General features: G+C 43.7%; 1 protein-coding gene across 2 annotated transcripts in view; it reads right to left on the bottom strand.

Annotated features, from left to right (window-relative positions):
• bnc2 (basonuclin zinc finger protein 2) overlaps positions 1-24,783 on the bottom strand; it is a 161,565-nt gene that overhangs the window by 84,538 nt on the left and 52,244 nt on the right. The window contains exons 2-3 of one of the 2 annotated variants that reach the window (XM_086211689.1): positions 8,125-8,487; positions 4,555-4,617 (exon numbers count right to left, since the gene is read on the bottom strand). In XM_086211689.1, coding sequence (XP_086067815.1) covers positions 4,555-4,617; positions 8,125-8,487 — 426 coding nt within the window. Of the gene's footprint in view, positions 1-4,554; positions 4,618-8,124; positions 8,488-9,528; positions 9,707-24,783 lie in introns of those variants that run through there. The other variant, XM_086211690.1, reaches the window with a different exon arrangement.

The raw sequence follows: 24,783 nt of genomic DNA on the forward strand, positions 1-24,783 counted from the left end.
TCCTCCTCCTCCCTCTCTCGCATAAGCCAGAGTTCAACACATATGCATTAAGAGATGTAACATATTTATTCTTGCTTGAGCACAAGTTCTCCTCACCTCTCATGCGAACCGTAGACATGAAATCAATGTTGGAAAACCATTTTCTTTGCACAACAACTTTGGTAATTTGCCAGTATATCTAAAAGTACAAACGCACACACAAACACACACACACACACACACACACACACATATACACAGAAGTACATGTCGGATTAACAGGGGAAAAGAGATGGAGTCAACTGTGAGCCCTCAGCAAAATTACCATCATTATCCATAACCATAAATAAGCCTGATGATGATGATGGTTTTAACAATAATAATAGCAATTCACCCAGAGTGCTTTTTCAAATAACAGTGACAGCATTAGTCACATCGCCAACAGAAAAATGAAAGGTTCGGTGCCTTGAGAGCTCGTCTTCTTTGCCACTACTGATGGGGCAAATTGGCAGGCAGAGGGAGCAGACAGGGGTCCTTAAAGATGGATGTAAAAATAGTAGGCTTTTGGTTTTGCCCGTTGTGCTGGCACAGCTCCAAAGAAAACAAAATAACAGGAGTTGAGGAATAACAGGAAAAGGGAGAAGCCGCCGTGAAAGTATGCCCAAGTTCCTGTCACTTAGCACAGGTCACACCTAATGTCACCTTCCTCTGGATTCAGACGGGAAAGAACAGACTCTCACAACAATCACTCAGCCATATGCGCAACACTTAAAGCAAAAATATGTATGTGTGTGTGTAATATATATATATATATATATATATATATATATATATATATATATATATATATATATATATATGCTTCCTCTAACTCATTTTTTTTTTCATGTAAGTCAATTAGATCATCTTCTCTACTGGAGGTCAGCCCTTCTCAACAACCCTGCCGCTCCTGGTGCTGCTGCTTCACACACACACTAGTGACATCTGCTGCATTCCTCAGAGTGTGTGTGTGTGTGTGTGTGTGTGTGTGTGTGTGTGTGTGTGTGTGTGTGTTACTGCCACTGGCTAATAAGGGGGGGGGGGGCGTACAAGCAGCGAGCCAGGGGCAGCAACACACACACAGGGTGGTGACATCCTGAGCGACTGGCCCTTCAAACACTTCAGGAAACTACCCAAAGATAATAACGAACACACCTCTTTCACTAGAAGAGAAAACAAAAAAAACCCACAAAGGGAAAAGTTGCCTAAACAACCAGAAAATACCATGTATATGGCAAAACTAAAATATAGCCAATTAATCTTTGAAAGACGTGTATTCATTCCATTCATGGTATATTTTCTGAGATGTAATCAAATGCAATATTGAAGGCTGAGTTTAGTAATTCAATTGCGACACAAACACTGTATTTATTAAAAACAAATCAAATATAAATATGCTTTTCATCACGCAGCACAACAGCCTGAAATACAACATGAATCCACTTAAAATCACATGTTGAGGTTTTCTCTTCAGATCACTCGTACTTTATTGATTATCCTGTCAAAAGTGCCTCACATTGTAAAAACAAATCAAGAACAGCGAAAGAATATGAATATTGTATTTCTCGTCTTTTCCGTGCACGTGCCAACGCATGACTAAAACGACGTCCCTGGAAAAGAGTTCAGTAGAACATTTCAGCACTCAGCCCTCTGATAAGAGCAGAGCAGATGGTTCTGCATTTCTGTCGTTCCTCAACGCTCACACACAACCGAAGCATGATACACTGGCCTGTCTGAGACACAGTGTTATTTAAAAAGCCTTTTTGACTTCCATGATAGCTTCCTGACACGGTTCCGTATCATGTAGCCATTATTCTGGCAGTCACCGTATAGCGGTGAGACTGCCGCCTCCTCGGGACAGAGAGAGGAAACAGCTGACATGGAGACTGTGAGTGATGCTCACATGATGCTTATTGATCGCTGGCTGCCCCGGGTCGAGCACGCAGAGTCAGGGTCGCCGCTTACCCAGAACACTGGTCCTGCAGGGCATAGCAGCATGTCTGACCCGGGACACACATGATCAAGACCATGTGCAGGATGGGGGAGTCTCTTTTTTTGGCAAGATCATGCATATAATATAGAGGGAGTGTTTCTTCACATCAGAATTATTTCTGAGTTCATCGAAGTAGCAGTGTGAGAGTGATCTCCTCTGACACTCTGATACCTTCTGAAACTGGTCAGACTAATCTAATGGATGGAGAGTATATGCATTTAAACATACACAAAATATATGAGATAAATATTCATTCATTGGCGCATAGACTGAGACCGATTTTCAATTTCAATTCAAATGTAAGAAAAGAAGTAAATGTCAGTGATTCGATTCAAAATCAATTTTAAAGAAGATGATTGTAACTGATTTTAGGTAAAAGAGTCGATTTCATATGTAAGTGGTTGGTAGCAGAACATGAATGGAACCTTCTACATCTTCATACCTGATACTTGATGGATTCTTAATACTGCACACGCACCCGTACACACACACACATGCACAAACACGCGCTTACATTATAAATATACAAGTAGCTGCAGCCACCTACCCACTCACTCCTAACGTTCACACTTCTCTGCTCTCTCTTGCAGAAAGAGTGCTGCCTTCAGGAAACATCCTCACACTCGCGTATGCACAAACACCACCACCGAACGCCACAGTGGCCATTCTCAGGGCTGCTTCTGTTATCTGCACCCTCCAAACTGGCCCGTGGCGTTACAATAATTGTATTAGACTGTCACAACTTTACAGTTATGTGAGCGGGCTCCTCGCTCCTGGAGGAGAGGAGGAAGAAGAAGCCTTTGTCATTCACAAACCAGACCAAACAAATGTGATGCTTAACGGAGAGACACACCCTTCCTCTCGTTGTAGAAATATTACTCTCTGTTTGACACTTGTCCATGTGCCCTTTAATGAGCACGCTGTGGTTCTCAAGAGCGCTCTCTATAAAGACTGTAGCTGTGGAGTAAAATGGTTTGATTTAGCATCTAGAAGGCTGGTGATGGAGACTGAGATTTAGAAAGAGCTGATAAAAAAGAAGTAGGGTAAGTGTGTATGGGGGGTAAGAGGAAAAAGGAAAAGAGCAGAAGAAGAAGCAGACAGAGATGTAGTAGAAGAAGAGGAAAGAGAAAAAAGTAGTAATGGGGGAAGTGGTGCGTGTCTTTTCTGCAAATCTCCTCTTTCACCTCTGCTCTCCTCCAGCTCTCCAGCCAAGGCCAGCCAAGAGACACTTCACCTCGCACCCGCACACACATGGAACCAGAGCCAACACACATGCACGCACGCACACACACACACACACACACACACACACACACACACACACAAAACTGCACTCACTCACGCACTCTCATGCACGCACACACACACACACACACCCACTCACACAACTGGCATTTGAGTATTTAGCCACCCACTCAGAAAAATAAATGGCAAAAGCAAAGACACGAACATGCACACACATAAACGCAGTGTCAGAGAAAAACACACACTTGACACCAGATACATGTGCGTATAGGCATCCCATATGCTCTGTGTGCAACGACCCATCAAAGACAGACATGGAAATAATAACAGTTGAGTGTAACGACACACACACGTTCAGTCACTGTGGATAATTCTACACATATGCATCAAATCACTGCCTTTCAGTCCCATGCAACGCTAAGAAGTATAGGCACCACATATGCAACATGCCTGTGCCTCACTGCGTAAAAACACACACACGCACACACACACACACACACACACACACACTCATCGTTGTAAGTCTACTAGTGTGTTAATAGTCAGATTAACGCGCTGTGTGATCGCCACTGCAGAGGATAATGTCAACCCCATTTCTTTTGGACTGTCCTAACCTGAGAGCGGAAGAAAAAAAAAAGCTTTTACTTTTAAATGTTTAGCGGACAAAGATGAGGCGACACACTGTGTTACGAAAAAAGTGAAATTGGAGAAAAAAAACAAACAAAAGATGACAGCAAACAAAAAAGTTGCAATGTGAGGATAGAAAAAATATTTAGAGATTGAGATGGAAAAATGAGGCCAGATATTTAGAGGAGGAGAAGAAGATGGAGAAATATTGCAATACCCTAACATTCATATGAATTAAATTGCTTTTTCAAAATATATATGACCTTTTTACGTCAGTACGAATCACAAGCCGTTTTTTCTTTCCGTCTTTTTTTTTCTCCTTTGGTCCAAGAGGAGGAATTTAAATTAATTAATACAATTATTATTAGTCATATTTACAGAACAGATTTTTTAATCCATTATTTAAAGCCAAACTAAAATGTCTTGTTTTTAAGTCCAAAATTTTTTTTTTTTTTTTTGCAGGTCAACAAAATGCATACCATTCAGACAATATAAAACACATTGCTTTCGTGATTTAAATTATTTCCAGACATCAAATAAATGTCCCTGTATTTATTTGACATCCCTAATCCTCCAGTGTGGACCCTTGTGTTGATGTGTGGACATAAATCTCCGTGTGAGATGAGACAGGAGAGCAGACAGAAGCCAGGCAGGCTGTAATGCCACTGTACCTCTTCCAGGTCTCGGCCCACTGTCGACCTGTCGCACTTCAAAGGAAGCCGCGTTACAGCACCCTTGCAAAAAGAAAAGGAAGAAGCTATTTTAGAGGTGATCAGACAGGACACTGCTTTTACTCTTTTTAGTAGTTCCCCACGTCTGCAGAGAGCCTGGGTGGCAGCATCCGATCCTCAGGTGGAGGTGAGGGTGTTTTTCTTTTCTTTCTTTATTTATTTATTTTACGAGCTACTCTAATCCTCAGTGGTTCCCCGCATTCCTCCGATGTAAAGCGAAGGAACGAGAGAGAGAGAGAGAGAGAGAGAGAGAGAGAGAGAGGGGGAGAGAGAGAGGGAGGGAGAGAGAGAGCGAGAGAGAGAGACGCGGCCTGCAGCTGCTTTATTGTGAAGAAAAGATCCCCTGATGAACCAAGTGGGCTGGCGGTTTTTTAAACTTGCAAGGGTCGATATTCACAGACACGCAGCGGCTCAATTAAAGCGGCCAACATCATCACAGTGTAATGTTCGGGAAATAATTCACCCCCTAATTAATGTTTGTATTTTTCCCTCCATAAAACAATTATAAACGCTCCTTCTACTTCTCTTTTTTTTTGGAGGGGGGAGGGGGCGTTTTGCAAAAAATGTGAAGCAATTTCTGAACTTTGAGAAGCTGAGAATCCATTTCATTGATTTCATTTAAATTGCATGCTGTTTATGCTGTTGACACGTCATTCATCTCTTTCTGTTGGACTCCAAAAAAAAGTCGATTTGAATGTTAAAAATGTCTTGTTGTGAAACGTGTAAAATATTAACAGACATTAATCAGCACTGTCGTTCATTTTGGTTATTGTAGTTTTTTTGTTTTTGTTTTTGTTTTTAAAGCGCAAAATATTAAGAAGCGGTTGCCTGCACGCGGGTTACCAACGTGACACTTTGAAGTTAATGAAAGATAAGAGAAAAATCCCTTTCATTTGCCTCTCTAATTTGGAAAGCTCGTCATTTCTAGTCACATATTTTAAAGGCAAAAATGTCTTGAAAAATTACAAAAACGTCAAATTAGAAATTTCTATTAAAAAAAATCATTCGCTATTATAAAGTCGGAATTAAACTTGAAATTGATTGAGAAACAAGAGCGAATAGGAAAGGAAATCAATAAATTGTGAGGTGCGACAACAGTTTTTGAAATTATTTGCTTACAGTCTTTTACGCATGATGACGCAGGTGCTGCTCTTTATGGTTTCATAAAACTCCGAGAGGAAAAAAAACAAAAAAAAAGAAGAGATCCAACAATAAATCTCTGCATTCGCCTCATTTTCAAGTGTTCCCTTCACCGGTTGGTGACGTTTGTCCTGAGATGACGATGGAACGCTGATGATGATGGTGATACCTGCAGCAGCTTCTTTATGTCATTTAAAAACAGGGAGAGAAAATACGTGTGTATGTGTTACGTGAGTGTGTGCGTGTGCGTGTGAGCGTGCGCGCCCACGTGCGTGTTTTATGTGATTTACAGGGGATTTCACCAAAGTTTCCGAGTGTTCTGGCTTGGTGATGCCCAGCCTCTCACCACAGCTGCGTCTGTCCGGCTGCGCAGAGCTCCTCTGCGTCTCTATCGATCACATGGAAATATAATTTGGCCTAACAACGATAAAATACCGCATCCCTCGTGTCACCTAGTTGATCTTTAAGGGAGAGAGGGGAGGTTTGGAAACACGAGCCCGTAACGCATTTCTTTCAACACCCCAGGGTGCGCCAGGCTGGGCAAACACAAAGTCATTATCGGTTAGATTCCAATAAGGCGAGTCTGTCAAGGAACCGGCTTCCTTCGGAGAATTTATGTCATGCCTACTAAACATGGGAAGATGTCTTCTAAGTGGTGCGAGGAAGGATAAATAACAGCGAGTCCCACAGCTGATTATATTGAAACAACGGTGCGCATTTGTAAAAAGGATTGGGGATGCAAACGTGGGGGTCCCAGCAGATGCTGAGCGCAGGGGCCCATCCACCTGCTTCATAGCGGCAGAGGAGGAGGGAAGAGGAGCTGTGCAGCTCTCCGAAACTTCCGCCTCCTCATATTCAGTTCCTCAACTCTTTGAATGATAATTTATTTAGGAAAAATACCGAATGGAGGGTCGTAAAAATACATTGTTGCATGAAGAGTGCAAGAAATCAAGGCGTCAGGAACTTTAATTTGGGACTCAAAATGTATTTTTTGGTCAGGAGCACAGGAAGCACCGATCATTTTTATAGGACTATATTTTAACCTCAACGAATCATTTTCTTTTTCATTATTGAACAACAAGGATTTTTTCTCTTCCTTTTAAATATCGATAAACGGGCTCCAAGCACCGTCCAGGTGGCAGCACAAGTTTATCATCCTTTCCAACACAGAAGCGCCGCGAGACTGTTGCGCAAGAGCCGCTGTGGCCTGAGTGCGTAACAGCGTGTGCATGGCACGAAGAGCCTGCAGGTCCCGCTATAATTAACTACAACCTAACAACCATCCTCTCTCTTTACTGTCTCCCTCACACACACACACACACACACACACACACACACACACACACACACACACACACCCGTGCGCGCGAACGGACGCACACACACAAACACACACCTGCGCAAAAAATAGACTCCTCTTCCCTCCTCTTACCTGACATTTATCCGACGAAACCACAACAGCCCGTCTCTTAGAAATAACGTTTTTTTTCTAACTTGGAGCTACTTGGAAGAGAGAGAGAGGAAAAAAGAAGAAGAAGAAGAAGAAGAAGCTGGAAAACAAAATAGAAATCTCCGCGATGAGAAGTGTAAGGAGGGAGAGTGCAGGGTCTCCAACCGGTGCAGGCTCTCCGTTATCACCGTTACTTTTCCAGGCGAGCCTGTGTTCATTCACGGCTCCTCTGCTCTTCTGCAGCCGTGAAAAGGCTTCCTGCCTCGGCCACATGAAGTCAATTAGCCGGTCCCAGAGGGGTGCCCCTTCCCGAGTATTTATCGGCACTGAGGTTACCAAAACACTGCTATTGCTTGCTTTTAAACTGCACACCGCTCATGGAGCAATTACGGAGACTTAAGCATGTATGTAACGAATCCGGACAAGGGTTAATCCATCAAAAGGAGAAATAAATGGCTCCTAATATTTGGCATAATTCGGCTTTAGAAAAATAGTGTTTTTAAACATGCATGAGATGTGCCATTTTCATTAGTTTTATAGAAAGGAGAATTATCCATGCATCGGATTAGTAAACTGGAAACAACACACAGGCTGAATGGATGAAGACACTTGCAAAACATCATGACATCCACTCTGAAATATTCCAAAAGCCAGAAAAAAAGTGGTTGAAGATGTGTAATTTTGCAATATCATAATCCAGACATTTCCTACACACAGACACACAAACTCCAACCCTCAAATTACACACACCATCTCTGACACACATACACACACACAAGCTTGACACTCACACCAAGATGTATTGCCAACTTCCGAACGCACACGTACAAGAGACGATAAATAAAAGTCAGAATACAGAGAGGAGAGATGTGAGGAGATCCAGAGATGGAGAGGATGAGGGCGAGCAGCTGCACACATACCTGCTGGGACATTCTGTAGAGGAGGTTGCTGTCAGTGCTCTGCTGCTGCCATGTCCCCATGAAGCCCGGCTGCTCAGCACTAGGCGGTCTGGTGCTGAACTGCATGGAGCTTTCGCCTGCTCCCTCAGCGCTGCTGCTAACGATGTTAATGCCACCCAGACCACTTTTGCTGCTGCTGCTGCTGCTGCTGCTGCTGCTGCTGCTACTGTGGCTACTGGAGGGGTTGCTCGTGCAAACGCCAGTGGTGCTGTTGGGTCCGTTAGCCTTAGCTGGAGGTGGCCTGGGCGGCTCTGGGTCTGTTCTGGGCTCTGGTGGGACTGTGTCACACTCACTGCCTCTCACATCAAACTCTGCCTCCTCGGACTTAGACAGAAAGAGGGAGAGACAGAGAGGGAGGGCAGGAGGGTTGTGAGAGTGTGAAGGAGGAGAGAAGAAAAAAAAGTAAGTGAAGGTGGGTTCTTTTGGGGTCGTGTTGCTTTTTTTTTTGTCTTGTGTGCGTCCTGCTTTTGGAGGAGGATAACAGGGAGAGAGGAGATGAGGGAGTAGATGTGTGTGAGGTTTCTTGGCAGCCCTGGTGGCAGAGGAGTTTTGTGGAGTTAATTCTCGTAAAGAGCGAGAGAGAGAGAAGAGGGCTTGCGGTGTATTTCCTCCGGGGCCTTGTGTTGGACAGGGCAAGATGAGCGGAGTGTTGGAGTCGAGGGGTGACGAGGAGATGGATGGAGGTGAGGTGGGGGCTGATGACAAGGTAGGCAAGGATGGAGTTAAGAAAAAAAAGTAGATGGGTTATTGGAATGAGTGTGGAGGAGTGCATGATGCTGCTGCTGCTGCTGCTGCTGCTGCTGCTGCTGCTGCTGCCTGTGGCCTCAGATTTTGCTTTAATCCATCTGTCAGTCATTTTGTTCTTGGACATGAACTCAGCACACTTACACCCAAACACACACGATGAAACACATGTTTCACCTGCGTGCACGTGCACATGCACAAACATACACACACACACACACACACACACACACACACACACACACACAAACACAGTCATTTCCACAAACTAAGAAAAGTGAAACAACATGGGAAGTGCTATCAACAAACTCAAAACTGAACAAACACAAGCAAACATGAGGCTAAAAACTAATCCATGCTTTTCTTCATACTGTGTGATAACAAAACATTCTAATTAATCAACAAATCTTAAAAAAGGTATAAAATGACTGCTAAGTGGAAAAGCAAATGTAAAGCAAAACTGAAATGTAAATCAAATGTTTTACCAAAAAGAAAATGTAAGGCGGAAAAATCTGTGTTAAATAAAGTCAAAATTTGTATAAAAACAACAAAAAAAGTCCCATAAAAATGTTCAACAAAAATCAAATGACTGAGCCAATAGCATGCATGAATATCTCTTACCATCAATTCTGTGCCTGTCCCAGCAAAGTGAAGATGAGGTGTGGGAGTGAGCCACCAGCTATCCAGCTCTCCCTGCCTCCCGCTTCTCTCTCTCCTCTCTCTCTCTCTCTCTGTGATTGTGTCCCTTGCTTGACGTCCGTGCTGTGCCGCCTGTCCACTCTCTTTTCCTCTCTCTCACTCTCTCCCTCTCTCTCTGTCTATCTCTCTCTCTATCCCTGCCTCCTCTGTACTCCACTGCAGCCACTGAGGAACTGAACTGAGCGCCTGAGCGTGTGTGTGTGCGAGAAAGCGAGGGCATGTGAGAGCGAACGAGAGAGAGTGAGTGAGAGAGACGCTGACTCTCTGAATGTCTTGTGTGTGTGTGTGTGTGTGTGTGTGTGTGTGTGTGTGTGTGTGTGTGTGTATGTGTGTGTGTCTGAGAGAGAGAGAGAGACCAGCAAATGAGTGAGTGAGTGTGTGCCGGCCCGGTGGAGGCTCAACTGAGTCAACTGTGCCGCTCCACGCTGAGATGCTCAATGACATCGTGCTTTCTCACACACACAGACACAGACACAGACACAGACAGACACACACACACACACACACCTCCTGTGCTAGGGGCAGGAAGGTGGGGGCAAGCAACATCGCAAAGCAGGGGGGTGGGAGGGTGGGAGGCATGTGTCCCCCTGCCTTATTACCATTCGTGCTGCAAGCGGCCGACGCGTCTCCGAGCAACTTAGTTCCCCTATGGGACCATCCCACCACACACACACACACACACACACACACACACACACCCACACACACGCACACACACAAGCACACACATACACAATTAACCAAAGCAAAGTTTCTACCAGAGCTGGATGAGAAGCGTCACTGATGCTGACTGTGGTCAAGTATTTGTTTCTTTGTTTGAAAAACAAAAAAAACAGGGTTGTATTACACAGAGAGTTTGTTTGATTGCAGCTGAAAATGGTTCTATTTCTGATTTGTAGGACACGCATCAAAAACAAACCAAAATGCTGCAAAAAAATCAATAGACTTGTTATGCCCACAAAAAAAATCTGCTGCCTTTGTTTGATTTTCACCGACTCTAATGAAAGACTAATGGAACGCAGGCAATCTGCCACCAGCGTATATATGATCACACACACTGTAACACACACGCATACACACACGCACATGCATATGAACACACAAACATAGAGGAACCCCCCCATGGAGGCTCTCAGATTTTAATTAAGAAAAAAATGAAGAAGAGGTTCCATTTTAGCCAAATTGGTCCCCACAGCAGCAAAGGTAAGGGAATAAAATGAGGGATGGAGGAGTAACGGGAGGCAGATACATAGGAGAAGGGAAAAAAAGACACACGGGAGGATTAAAAAAGAGGAAGGAGATCTGTGCTTCCTTTGACACAGAATATGACACATCTGAAACAATGAAGATATCCTCCCCTCTCTCCCTTCCTCCCTCCCTCCCTCTCTTCTCCTTCTTTCCTCTCTTTCTCTGTAATTCTCCTCTTTCTCCACCCATCGTCTTCTCACCCCCCCCCCCCCCCCCCCCCCATCATTAGAGAAATGACGGACCAGGTGGCTCGGTCCGTAGTCATGGAGGGAGATGTCACTGTGATCTCTCTACCGCCAAAGGAACAAAAGAGAAAGGGACAGATAGAGAAACTTCTATATATAAAGTCACTTCAAATTTGTGGTAAATTGCTGTAGACGTCTGCTTGGTTGCCTGTAAAAAATCTGACGTGCGGTGCTCTAACGGCAGGTTTACCGCTACCTTTGCTGAGATTATCACACCCGTAGTAACAGTTAAATACAAGCCTATTCTGCAGCCCAGAGAAGGGACAAAAAAGTGTCCAAAAATGTTATTTTATTTGTCTCAAGCCGAGTTAAAATCTGCCCCCCCCCCCATCTCATCCTCTATTCTTGTCTTCATTTATCTTTTGCATAGTGGCCTTGTCAGGAGCCACATGCAAGCTTGTCATAAAAGACATAATGTGTCACCCCCTGTCAAAGTAAAGCGTCCTCCCTTAACAACTTATTGAAAAGGTAATGCATGAAGCTCCAGCTAATTATATTAAGTGACAATTTAGCAGCTCAGGTTCCTTTTTGCTTTCTCGCTCAACCCTCTCTCGCGCTCTCTCTCTTTCCCTGTCTCCCTCTCTCCCTCCCTTCTTCCTTCCACCCTTTCGTCTGTAAATGTGCTAGTCTGTGGGTTTTTCGAGTGGCACTCAGTGTTTCAAGTCAAGCTGGTGGTTCAGCTTCTGACCTGGCTGGTTAATGGCTGTTATTTGTGGGAGGGAGGAGTGGATTCTGCCAATATTGCTCCCTCCACATCTATCCCTCTTCCCCTCCCCGTTTTTGCCTCTGCTGATGGTAATAGACGTGATAACAGTGGAAATGAAAAAGAAAAGCAGAAATACGGGGATGGAGAAATTTGGAGAGGAAACAAGGGAGGAAAAAGGAAATAGGAAGATGAAAAATGCTGGAAAGCAGGAAGGAAGGATGCGGGAGATCCTCAGGCTCCTTTAATAAAACTATTATTGTGCAGGACTTGAGAATTCCCCCTGGGGCAGGGGTCCATGACGAAGCCCTTATAATTAACTAGAGGCTCAGCTACGGATCAATTACCAGACAAGCAAGTGATAGCCGAATCAATGGAAGATCATCAGGCTCGTTATCAGTGTTGCAACTCATTAGAGGAAAAGTGAGGTAGGGAAAGAGGGAGAAGAAAGGGGGGGGGTGATGGGGGAGAGTATGGGTGAGGCAGGAGAGGAGGGAAGGGTCGTGGCTAAATGTGTGAGTCCAGAGGAGGATGGGTGCGTGTGTGTGTGTGTGCGTATGTGCGTGTGATGTGCTGCCACTGACTGGTGACAGGGAGAGCCCTGTAAGACAGAGTGCAGCCGGCTCTGTAGCAACAGTCACTGAGGCTTGTGTGGATCGATACGAGTGTGTGCATGAGGTTAAAGCTCTGCCACAGCATCCGTATTCCCCCGTGACTCACTCACTCAGTCTGGGGGAAAAACCCCAACAAGAGTAGTCAGGACAAAAATGACACCATGGAAGATTCATGACTGGAAGTTACTCAAAAATGCTAATGTGTCTCAATTGTCACTGCTCTGTGGCTTTGTAGACATTAAAAATATCAAATCAATTGCAAGGATGGACAATATTGGGTTTTTTGCCAATATGTCAGTGTCTTCCAGCTGATATTGGCAGATAACTGATATTCACAGGGATCAGTAAAACAAGTTCATATCATGTTTTCATCTTGTATGTACTGAAAAACACATGTAAGCCTCGTGAAATTGAAAAAAAATTCCGATTCAGATCGTATATTCATTGTTGCTTCCTCGTGCCGATGATGAGCATAAGTGGAAAATATTATTAATGCACGTCCCTAAAATTTCCACAGTGATGGCCTGTCTGAAACTCCAGTTACTCTGCATTAAGATCCCTCCTTGAAAAATAACAGCAGAAATGATCATTAGCTCACTGAAAATGGCTGCCCTCTTGACCTTTGGCCTTTCTCAAATGGGGGCTAAGGGTTGGGGCTCTTACTTGGACCCTTTATAAAACCGCGAATGATTTGAACACAAACATCCCGGTCAAAGTTTTTAGATGCACTCTGACCCCTTCAGCGACATCATTTTCATCCATGCATAAGGACTTTACGTCAAACTGTGTGTTTCCAGAATAATTTCTGATTCAGTGCAGACTCAGCTTTACTGGCTAAGTATGTCTGCACATACCAGGAGTTTGACTCTGATTAAGCACGAGTACTTGTAAGGACATTTAAACACATCAAACCTCTTCTTTCAGGTGCATATACTGTACATTTTTATATGCATGTATGTATGTAACCAACATTGTGGAAGACAGTGAAGCATGCAATGATGAGAAAAAATTTGCAATTTTTGCAAAAATATATACGCATCAAGGAGATGGACCTTTACAATGGGGCTGAGTGTAACGCTCTGATTAGTTAGGTATTAATGGGGAGAGCGAGTAAATAATGAAAGAACAAAAGACAGGTAGTCAGGCCAGAGAGTCGGTGCAAGAAGCAAACAGACTGAAAACTGTCTTGACCTCTTAACACACTTTTTGTCCTGTGATTGTAAGCTACAAGTGTGTTTCAGAAGGCACTAAGCCCACATTATTATCCCCCTCAAATCTCTCAACACTGCTTGTTTGCTTTGTCAGCTAATGGGTCAAATAGACCAAAAATTGGGTGCGACAGCTCTGAGTTGTTCACAGTCTCAAGAGAAGAATTTTCTTCTCTTACAATCTGACGTCTTGAGAGGCAAAGTACCTTACTTTCAATTTTCTGTGCAAAGTGAGAAAACCTGCTCAGGCGAACAAGAGTGAGAACAAAAACAGATGCAGGGGGCATCAAAAAGTCATAATTACAATGCTTGTCAGCTGTGTTATGTTTTGTTTTTCTTATTTCTGTATTTTTGGAGGGTGGGTAATTTTTCATGGAATGAAATCACAACTAAGCAAAACCCAACTGAAATTGGCCTTTTTATACACTGAAACAAGGGCAAATGGAGGGACAGAAGAGGGAGGGAAAGGAGACTGGAACAACATAATTTGTGGAGTGATGATGATTATGTGCTGCAGAAACAAACGATTAAGGACAGTAGGAAAAAAAAAAAAGAAGGCTGATGAGTGTGTCTGTTCTGAGAAGGATGCTTCTCAAATGCAGAGAGAGAACGATGGTTCATTTCAGGTGGTCATTTAAAAGAGCCACCTAGAGTTCATCAGTGTCCAGCCAAATCGAAGCAGGTCCCTGAACCAGTACTGGATTTTAGAACCTGGGGTTCCTGTTTACAGAACCAGCCCACCTTCTCACCAGCTTCGAGCTGAATCATTAGGTCAAGAAAACGTGGGCAAACAATAAAATATCATTTGTCCGCTGACAGACAAAATATATGAGATGTGATTAAAAAAATGATTCTTCCATTCCTTTGGCTGACACACGGGTGATGCTACACGACTGGCCGGGTCTTGGTGTGGATCACGTGTCCATAAATCACGTGTACCACACAGGAAGGAGGGCCGGGTTCAAAAGGCAAAAAAAAAAACCAAAAGCACAATATTCTTCTGTCCGTGCTGTAAATCTGTCTGGGGTGTTTGAAATGAATTAAGTATTGGTGAGAACGCTAAGAAAGTTTCAAAATAAGTATTGCGAATGTTTGTAGGAAAGGCCGATTGTCAGCTGCTTTGTCATCAAGACTTCCACCATCTTAAACCTGCCGAGATTCTCGTCTATTGCAGGTGAAACAAAAAGCAAAAATCAACCGTAACACGGTGGTTTAACGCAAGTGGGAAGTGGCTTCAACCAAAGGCGTTGAGTGCATTCTTTGTACAGTGCAGGAGCACATGGTTAACGGCTGCTCCCGCTGTTGACCTGATTTACGGTCATACAAGAATGCTCACAGATGTAACTCACACTGTGTGTGTGTGTGTGTGTGTGTGTGGTTGTGTCTCCATGTGACAAGGGTTGGCGTGTCGATCAGATGGCACAGGGATAGGACTGTCACTGTTTTTCTACCACTACAGGGCCACAAGACATCATATGACAGCGATGGGAACAACCTTCCGCTTGTAATAGCGGGAGAGAGAGAACCGTAGAGAGAGAGAAAGGCGAGGGCACCCAGAGGTCTGAGCGTAATCAGCGAGAGCCACATGATTGTCTGTGTCATCGATCACTGAAATCTGGCCTCCGCTAATAAGTGCACCTTTGTGAAAATCAGAGTTATAAAAAAATGTCAGCGCAGTGTTAGCTGAGTCTTATGAGTTATTTGTGCGAACATAGACTGGTAAAATGTTAACGGCCGAGAGCACAAACTCCTAATGGCAATTCATGACCTGATGACACATGTTATCTGTTAAGCTGTCCTCCAGCTAGGTTAGTTTTCCAACATGAGAGGGTTTTGTCAGGTGACAAAAACTACAATTCGCAGAACCAACCCAGACGCATATTAGAAGCCACGCACACTAACGCGTACATGCACAAATTATACACTTTCACAGCATTACACACACCCTTCAAACACTTATTTCAACAGACGTATATATCAACACAACGGTGTTTCTTCTCCATGATAATGATAATAATAATTGTATCAATAACAGTGTATGAGAAATTCGTGCAACACATCCACGTGACACCCCTAAACCCACTGCTTCATCAAGCAAGCAGTCTAATGTCAAAAGACATAATTATTCCGATTTCAGAGACAGGAATTAAGGAATTTCTAGCTCTTTTTTTTTTACTTAAAATGACTTGAAATGATTTTGTAATTATTCACATTTTTGTCATGATATTTCTGTGGATCAACTCATCAGTTATTCCTCCTATACTCCTATTGATTATGCTCATAAATTGCAATTTTACGGCCATAAAACTTTCTCACAGTGCTCTATAAATCCCCTTGATAATCTGAATACAGCGATGTCCTTTCAGATGTTTGGCTGCCATCGTCCACAGTATGAAGCTGTGCATGATAACTGTGTTTCAAGTGTTCTGACTAGGTTTGCAGCCCAAGTTCAACTAAATATAATTTTGGCCTTGAGTTTGCTGACCTCCACAATCTGTATCGAGTGAGTTTCTGGTATTGACAGAAGCGAGAGCAAAAGTATTGCTTAAGAAAATTGTCATTTGTGAATTTTCGATAACTCCTTTCTGTGATTGTTCATATTCTGAGGTGGTCTGCTGTATCCGCGATAGTTGTTTGTTAGTTGTGATTTGCTCTGCTGTTCTTTCTTAATTCTGCTCTGGGGCAACTGTTTGCCATTGTGTGATTGTAATCGGGGCACGTTGGACCAAAATAAGGGCTTCATACTGTAGGAACCTAGTGGTGTTGTAATGTTGGGGTGGAAAAAGAAGACGTGAAGGAAAAACTAGTTCCATCACTCTCCTAATGACCAGAGTTCTTTCAGGGCATCCTTCTGGTTTTCTTGCCTCTTCCCTCCTCTAACTCTACAGCCATCTGCACTCACACTTGGATAATTCTCTTCTAATCATCTCTAGCTTTTCTCCTCCTCCACCCTCATTTACTTCCTTCATGTCTCCCCCGCCCCACATCTCCTCCCCTTCCCTGCTACTATTTCCTTCTCACCTCATCAGACAGGCCTCCACCTCACCCCTCCGTTGCCTCCATCCCCTTCGCTTCTGTCCTCTTTCACTGACCCGTGCTTCCCCCCTAGTCACAGGGCGTTGTGTCTCTACCTGCCAGGCTCCCTGACAGCCCCACGTCCCCCCTCACCCCTTGAGAGGAGGCCGCCTGCCCATCCGGAACGCTGCCGTGGCAACCCCTGCCAGCACCCCCATTGTACACCTCACCACCACCACCGCCGCCAGGCTGATCTCCTCCAAACCCAGCAGTGAGAGTTCGACAAAGTGCTTCTCTCTTTGTTAACTTCCTGCCTCTTTACTTCTGGTTATTCTGTTTTTCACCCTGCATCTCCCCCACTCTCACTTTTCGTTCTTCTGTTGTGACTAATATATCTTTACCTACCTAAACTTAACTTAAACTTAACTTAACTCCTTACTTGACACTCGCCGAAACAGTTTCTCATCTTGCTGAGGCCCAAATAAATGAAGATGAGATGTTAGCAACTCTTAAGGTGACCCTCATAAATGTTGCACACTTTGGTGGGCTAACAGAATGTTTAATTTACTCAAAAGTGGTGCTAAAAATCCCACCATAGTTTAGGAAATCATATTCGAGAAGATACGGTAATGATTCTCTTCAAAGTCTAGAGCATTGCATATTCTCAGCATACCCTAAGGAACATCACCTTATCACACAGCACATATGAGGGTGATCACCAACTGTTTTGGACAACTTATGATTCAAGACCTGGCGTCTAATAAACAAGTGTCAGGAGAAGGGAAGTGAAAATGTGTGGCTAATCTGCTCATAAGAGTGGCAGGGAAGGAAGCCACAGACTGTGAGTGGAGTCTGGAACCTTTGACCTCTAATGACACACTTAACGGGTGATCTAAACATTAAAAGCTCATCCCATGTACAAGCAAGGTAGATACTAAAGGATCAGAAATATAGTGATGACTTTGTTTCATCTGGAGGTCCAAGTGGACGTCCTTTAGTCCTGACATCATCATATGGTCTGAGGAGTTTAAAGAGAATCATTGAGATTGAACTGATGGTCCTGCGGGAAGGCAGAAGCGATGAAGCCTTGGAGAGAAATGCCACCAAAGTACCAGGACCAAGTCCAACAATGCAAGGACAGCCAGCCTGGCTTATCCCGGCTGTGATTGGCTGCAGGGGTTTCCTGGCGCTGTTCGTCTGGAAAAATGGCAGAAAAGGAAAGGAAGATAGCTGCTTGCAGGGTTGGGGAGACATTGGAAAGAGCCTCTTTTTGGCTCTCGGAGCGGAAGAAGAGGCTGATATGGTGGCCAGGAGACGATGTGTATTACACTACACATTACAGATTACCTACCAGATGACAAAGGAAATTTGGATGCCACCTATCATTACAGACGCTCGGCCAAAAGCAACAGTCATAAGTGTCTGAAGGCGTTAACGTCTAGATTTATCAAACAACCAACACCAAGCTACACAAAAGTCTTGAATTAAGAGTGGGGAGGGGCCTTACAATCAAAGTCTTACAGTATATTTGAGCCAGCACAGTAAATTATAATTGCTGTCACACTGTTTTAAAAAAATCGAACCTCACTTTTGTTTGGGTATGACTGTGTGTGCAGATGTGTTTGGAGAGAGGTCATCAGTAACCAGCTGTGCATCTGCTCTGTGGTGGGCTGGTGAAGTAATAGGAATCACACATTATACCGGTTAGCCTTTGTGAGTAACAGGGAAGTCCACGACTGCTTTTGATATAACAATAAAAAAGAAAAAAAATCAATGACTTCACAAAAGCTGAGACACATTCCAAAAGATCTGTGTACCATCTGAGTCTCGAAACAATGCAGAGCAGGGAAGGAGGTGGAAACAAAGAACATGTGGGTTACATTAGCCAGGGGAGTCTTTATTTATGGCACACACATGACAAGGAACATAACCGCTAACAACACGACAAACACTTGTGACTCTCCCCAGACCAAAAAAATCTTCCAAATAAATGTCACACAAAACATCCTGTTGTTGTAAAAACCACAAACGAGCAACAAAGTTTTGATTTGGGACTTGAGTTCCATGGAAGGGAGTCCCCCACCCCCGAAAAGTTCAAGCTCAATTCTCATTGTTGCTCTCTGTCTCTGTCTTCATCTGTGTGTGTGTGTGTGTGTGTGTGTGTTTGTGTGTGTGTGTGTGTGTGTGTGTGTGTGTGTGTGTGTGTGTGTATGTGAGCGTGAAAAGAAAAAAAGGAAGCGTTTTATTTTGAAGGTTCTGGATGATGTCTGCGTTAGATCAAGTCATTTTAGCGTCTCTACCAGTGAGCCCACTGAGAAGTTGCGAGGCACGTCCCTGCCCTCCAATCCTTCAAACCTCTTGTAACTGAAAACTATTCCACAGCCCAAATAAAAGCAGAATGCTGAAAGACGAAAAATATGAAGAAGCGTGTGTTATTCCACCATCAGGTTTCAATTACAAGGGGGGGGGCAGGGGGTTAAGTGAACATCAAGTCATATTTAAGTATATAGGAGGCCACTGGCATTGAGAGACTTTGTTGAAAGCTCTTGTGTATTAACAGACATTCTTACAAATGGCCAAGTCACATTATTTGATTATTACAATAGCCACAGGTTTGGCGTGCAGACTTTGAGATCCAGCTCTCTCGCCTTAGAACCACTTCCACAGAGAAAAGGAACCATTCGTATGAAAACAGGGATGAGCAAGAGAAAGAGAGAGAGAGACAGAGAGAGAGACAGAGAGAGAGAGAGAGGGATCTGTCTACATCTGGCAGGCACAGAGGCCAGAAACCCAGCTGTGCGTGTGTGCGTGTCTTTGTGTGTGCGTGTGTGTGTGTGTGTGTGAGGCATAGGCGTTTACACCATCCTCCATGTCTGTGTTGAATTTCTTTAGGACACGATGGAAAGATTTAATGACAGAATGAATGTGAGACTAGAGCCCAAGTCCCCAGGCCAGAAAACCCTCTAAAACCCAGGGTTTGTCTGCAATAGGAAAAGATTTAATCGGTATTCTCTCTCAGTCAAATGACTCTGCTGTAGACATGGATATTTCTGTATCCGATCAGCACTGATGGGAACCAAAAGGCCCGAGTGAAGGCAGTAATTTGCAGCCGGCTTCAGGCGCTTCTAATCTTGGGGCCGCATAAAACAAGAAACCGGAGCTCCATTATCATAAAGCTTGTCACCTCTGCCGGTAACTTCCGTGAATTTTTTTCCCTCTCAGCTACAAATTTAATCTGTCAGCGTTAGGGTGTATGGTGTATTCTGTCAGCGTTGAGTTTGAATAACAGACTGGAGCAAAAGATACAGCAGGGATATTGTCGCTGTCCTCCACGCTGCTTTTGCGACAGCTGTCGGTGTACACGGGTGCCCGTGGGAAGATGTCACGTGAAGAGAACTTGTATTGTTAGCTTCATGTTAAGAAAGTGGCTGCTGATCATTACCTCCCGCTCGCTCCTGACTCCTATAATTCTCCGAGCATTAATGTTCACTCTGCTGTCTGTCCCACTTTCACCAACAGTCAGTCTTTCTCACTTTGTCCTTACACACCACCACACCAGATTCTGTCACCTGTCTCCGCTTGTTCTATCATTCCCAGAGAGGCTGGGTGATGGCCTACACATTCCCAGAGGCAAGACATAAAGGGCTGTGAATGGATGGATGGATGGTGAGGGGGACGAAACCAACGACTAAATTATTAAGTGACACTTCGCTTTGCTTTGAGACACACACACACACACACACACACATGCAAGGCAGGAGGGTAAACGCATTAGAACATTTAGCCCCCTGAATGCACCCGACAACTCAACTACATGCTAACTCTCATCAAAATCATCAAACCAGGCCTGGGGCTCTTAAAATTTTTACGCTGCTGCTGGAAGGGACGTTGTGGAACCCGGGAGGGTTTCTGAGAGTGAGTGGCCCTGTCATTGCAGCCATCGCTGCAAATAAATAAGTAAATATCTGAGTGGATTGGCTGACCAACATCGCCACAGAGTTGACAGCACCTATCCACTGTGGCCCCATGTGTGCATCAGCAAATAAGTATTAGCACCTGTGCATGCATGTCTGTCTGTGTGTCCTTTAGCAACCTCGGACAAGCTCCGAGGGGGGGCTTACTCTTGCCACCATCGCCCCAGCGCGAATGTGCCAAAGTAGGGTTTCATTCACTTAAGTTCCACCTGGCCTTAATTTCCTCTGGACCAGGCTGGAGCTGTGAGATAGAGCTCTGGTTTAATTTGGTACACGAGGAGTCAGAATGACGGGCCGTTTGGCTGCCATGGCCCCCTGCGCTGTGTTTAGGGTCTAACAGGCGGCTGGAGCCACTTCACTTCCCTGTATGGCTACCAGCTTCAAGACTAACAGTGCTCTCATACACAAAGACAAGCAACAATTGGAACTTTTTAGTGACTCTGCTCATCCAAATCATAAAAAAAAAAAAAAATCACAATGGAGATGAATGGAATTTTGTTTGTGGTGTTTTGTATAAAAAAAAAGTTTCCATTGACAGCTGCTCCAATGAAAACTGTCTACGTTGAAATATGTGAAATATGCAAACTAACCACCACTTTGTCATTGATTTTTTTTTTCTAATCGTCAATCCTTTGAGCACCACAAGACGACCTACTTGCCTCTATTGTTATAAGGTGGCAACAGAAATCCCACAAAGATATCTTATTGCTTAGGCTGGATTTAAATTACATTGGTCAATAATCATCAAAGTATTCATTTATTCTTATTTTTAGCTTCTCTTTACTAGTGCACTTCCTGTTTAAAGAACTTAGCATGAGTATTTGTATGTCTTACAGGGGGAAAAAAATTTAAATCCCCTTTTGACACGAGATGAGTTAACTACAGTTAAAAACCGTTCATAAATGTTCTTCCCAACTTCCAAAAAAAAAAACCAGAGCAGAATCTGTACCATCTTGTACCATCAAATTTCCAATTTTTTCAACACTGTATGAAAAAAAGGGTTTTCTGGATCACAGATCCTACGTGGATGCAGAAACAGTCTTATTTCACTTGGACTCAAGCAATTTGCTCAACTTTTGTGTGAGAGATGTCCATAAAAACCAGCTGGATCCTGATGATGGTTTAGCACAGTTTTCAGGATCCAATTCGATCCAGATCACTTTTTCCTTGAAATACAACCTATATTTCCACCAAATGGAATCAAAATCTCTTTATTAATATGTAGCGTTTTTGTTAACCAGACATCTCAAAAGCTGACACAGTGGTAAAAATGACATGAAAGTAGGCTCTATTTCGGCATTATCTTTTGTGGACAATCTGTTACACTTGGCCTAGTAAGAAGATGAAATGGTATCCTGGTGCTGAAGTGGCTGCAGTGCTTGTTTGTGGCCCTGTAAATGTGCTCACACTTTGGAAGTATCTGTATCGGTGTGTGTAAATGTGTGTGTGTGAGTGTGTATGTGTCTATCTGTGGGTACGCTCATTGTAAAGCCTTCTAATTGCAGTTGAGACTCCTTTAATTAACACAAAGAGAGGTCTCTTGGGTCTGTATGGGCACTGTGAGTGTGTCACGAGTTTATATCTAGCTAACCTGTGGGACACAACAGCCTAATCAGAGCCTTTTAAGTTCTGCCATGCTTACACTGGAGGATTAACTGAAGACACACTTTAGTCGTGGAAAATGAGACAACCGAGGATCCTGTTGGTCTGGCTGACAAAACAAGCAAGACATAAAAATACCCCAAATGTAGCGTTAGAAAACCAACACTTTGAACTAATAATGCTGGCAAAAACAAACAAAACAAAACAAAAATCAGGCTATTGAGCTGGAGAACCTTTTTCAGCTTAAAACAACACGGTTGTGCCCCTGCTGTTTGCAGCTTGATGGTTTGACACCGATTCAACCTCAGACTTCTGCTTTGTCCATCCACCTTCATCTTCATTTACTCACCCGCTTTAAAAATAACTTTCTTTCTTTTTATTATTTCTGCCAATTTGGACAGGTGCCCTGGTCAAAGACAGATTACACCAAGTCGCATATCAAAGCTAATCAATCTTCAGCCGCTGGAAGGCATCACTCTTCCAATGAATAATTACAGCAATCCAGTTATGAGCTACCGGTGCCAAATCGTTGCCACCGCCATCTTTTTAGGATTCTGCTGATTAACCGGTGAACTTTGAGAGGAGAGTTTGTGACTCTGTGTGGTCAGAGGAGAGGCAAATTCATCCCGGTCATCAAGTGCTACTTTAATGCCTTCCAGAATGAAGTCATTGCAACTCCATTAAACCCCGAGGGGCACCTGAGGTATGCAGCTGGAGAGGGATCACGCATGTTCTCCGCTCCAGGATTTAGTCTGGCAGAGTTGATGTAGTCAAACAAAGTCCAAACTCAATTTGGCTTCATCTTTGCTGCAGCTCTCTCTTACAATAGAAGAAACATGCTACACCACCCTCTGCTGCTAACACGCACACAAACACTCGCACACACACATACGAGCAGCTAAAGATGATTAAAAGGAGAGAAGGGGATATATGGTGAGGAGGAGGGAGGAAAGATAAAAGAAGGAAGAGAGAGAAATGGTAGGAATGAATGATGAATGAAGCGATGGCCTGATGGTGAGGGCGCTGTTATCAGCGGGGAGACGATGCTCCAGTCTGTCAGTCAGTCATTCAGCCAGTGACATATGATGTATGAAAGTGCGCAAGTGTGTGTCAGACAAGACGAGATTCTTTCATCAAGAGACATGTTCAGTGGAAAATATTGAGAAAAAATTGACAAGGAACTACTTTTCTTCCACACGAAAGAGGGAGAGAGGGAGCGAGACGGAGAGAGAAGGGGAGAGAGAGAAGCCACTGGTGTGCATGAGAGGAAGTGGTGGAGACTACAGGGAGGAAACGAAAAAGGAGGGAGAGCAGCGAGTGTAACTGCAGGGCAGCTGTATTGAGTGGAGGAGGGTGTCATTTAAAAAGTGGCTTGCTCAGCAATGGCCATTAGTAGCGCTGTGACGCAGTGGACCATCAAGCAAACATCTTAAGAAGCAGCAAAGATGCAGGCAGACAAGCGGCTAGAGGAGAACAGATTAAAATGAAGCAGGCTGCAACTAATGTGTCAGTTTTAACCAGTAATCCATTAAAGGTTTAGTCTTCCTAAAAAAAAAAAAAAAGCCAGAAAAAATGTCTGATAGTAATTTCCCAGTGATACAACACTTGGGAACCATGAATATTGTTCTTTATGGGTTTTCTGTCAATTGACTAATCAATTTCATTGACTCAAGGCTGCAAATTAGCAGATTAACCTGTTAAAAATAAAGAAATATATATAGAGAGTAAAACTCTTTTAAATGAAGACATTAAGATATACAGTGTACTGTCAAAGGTCCAAACTGTAACTTTACCAAAATAGGACCTTGAAAAATACTGTGAGCATACTAATATTTATACCATTTTGAGTAATATGATATTTTAACCCAGGGAAGCCTCTTATAACATTATGGTGAAAGACTAGATACTTAATACTGGGATAATACCGCCATTCCGCAAACCACAAACTATCCAGCGCTGTACCGCAAATGACTATCATTTTAAACTAGAGGCAGTGAAAGAGGGAGGAAAAAAGAGGTAAAGAAAGTGAGAAGGAGAGACATAACTGAAAATTACTCAAGCCCGTGAAATTCCTTAGACAGCACAACTAGCAGCGAAGGCTAAACACACCAGAGTCTGAGTGTTGGCAGATACTAAACACTGCCACACGATGAAGTCTGAGGCTTCAGCGTGCACCGAGGGCAACCTCTGCTGGGGCACCAATCAGAGCCAGGATCAGAGCATAAGTGATCTGATGTAGCTTTTCTCCTAGAAGCCATCAAATGTCACTCCTTCACAGCTCTTGACCTGGCAGCGTGTTGGAAAATAACAGACACACTCCTGCTCTCAGCTTTCTTGCTCATTTGTGTCCAACAGTCTCAATAAATAACTTTTAGGTGAAACGTTACAATCATGCCTTATTTATTTGCCTGAAAGCAAATCTGGGCTTTCATTTCACTTTCCCACTGGTCTGTCCAGCTGCCCACTGCCAGAAAGTATTTTGCTGGGGACAGTGTGGTCCTATTGGAGCGGCAGGAATTCACAAACAGAGGGGGCAAACCAAGGTTACTGAGACGGAGGGCCCAGGCA

The sequence above is a fragment of the Aulostomus chinensis genome, chromosome 8 (genome assembly GCF_037954235.1).
Source record: "Aulostomus chinensis isolate RoL2024-O1b breed Wild chromosome 8, RoL_Achi_v1.0, whole genome shotgun sequence".
Classification (NCBI taxonomy): domain Eukaryota; kingdom Metazoa; phylum Chordata; class Actinopteri; order Syngnathiformes; family Aulostomidae; genus Aulostomus; species Aulostomus chinensis.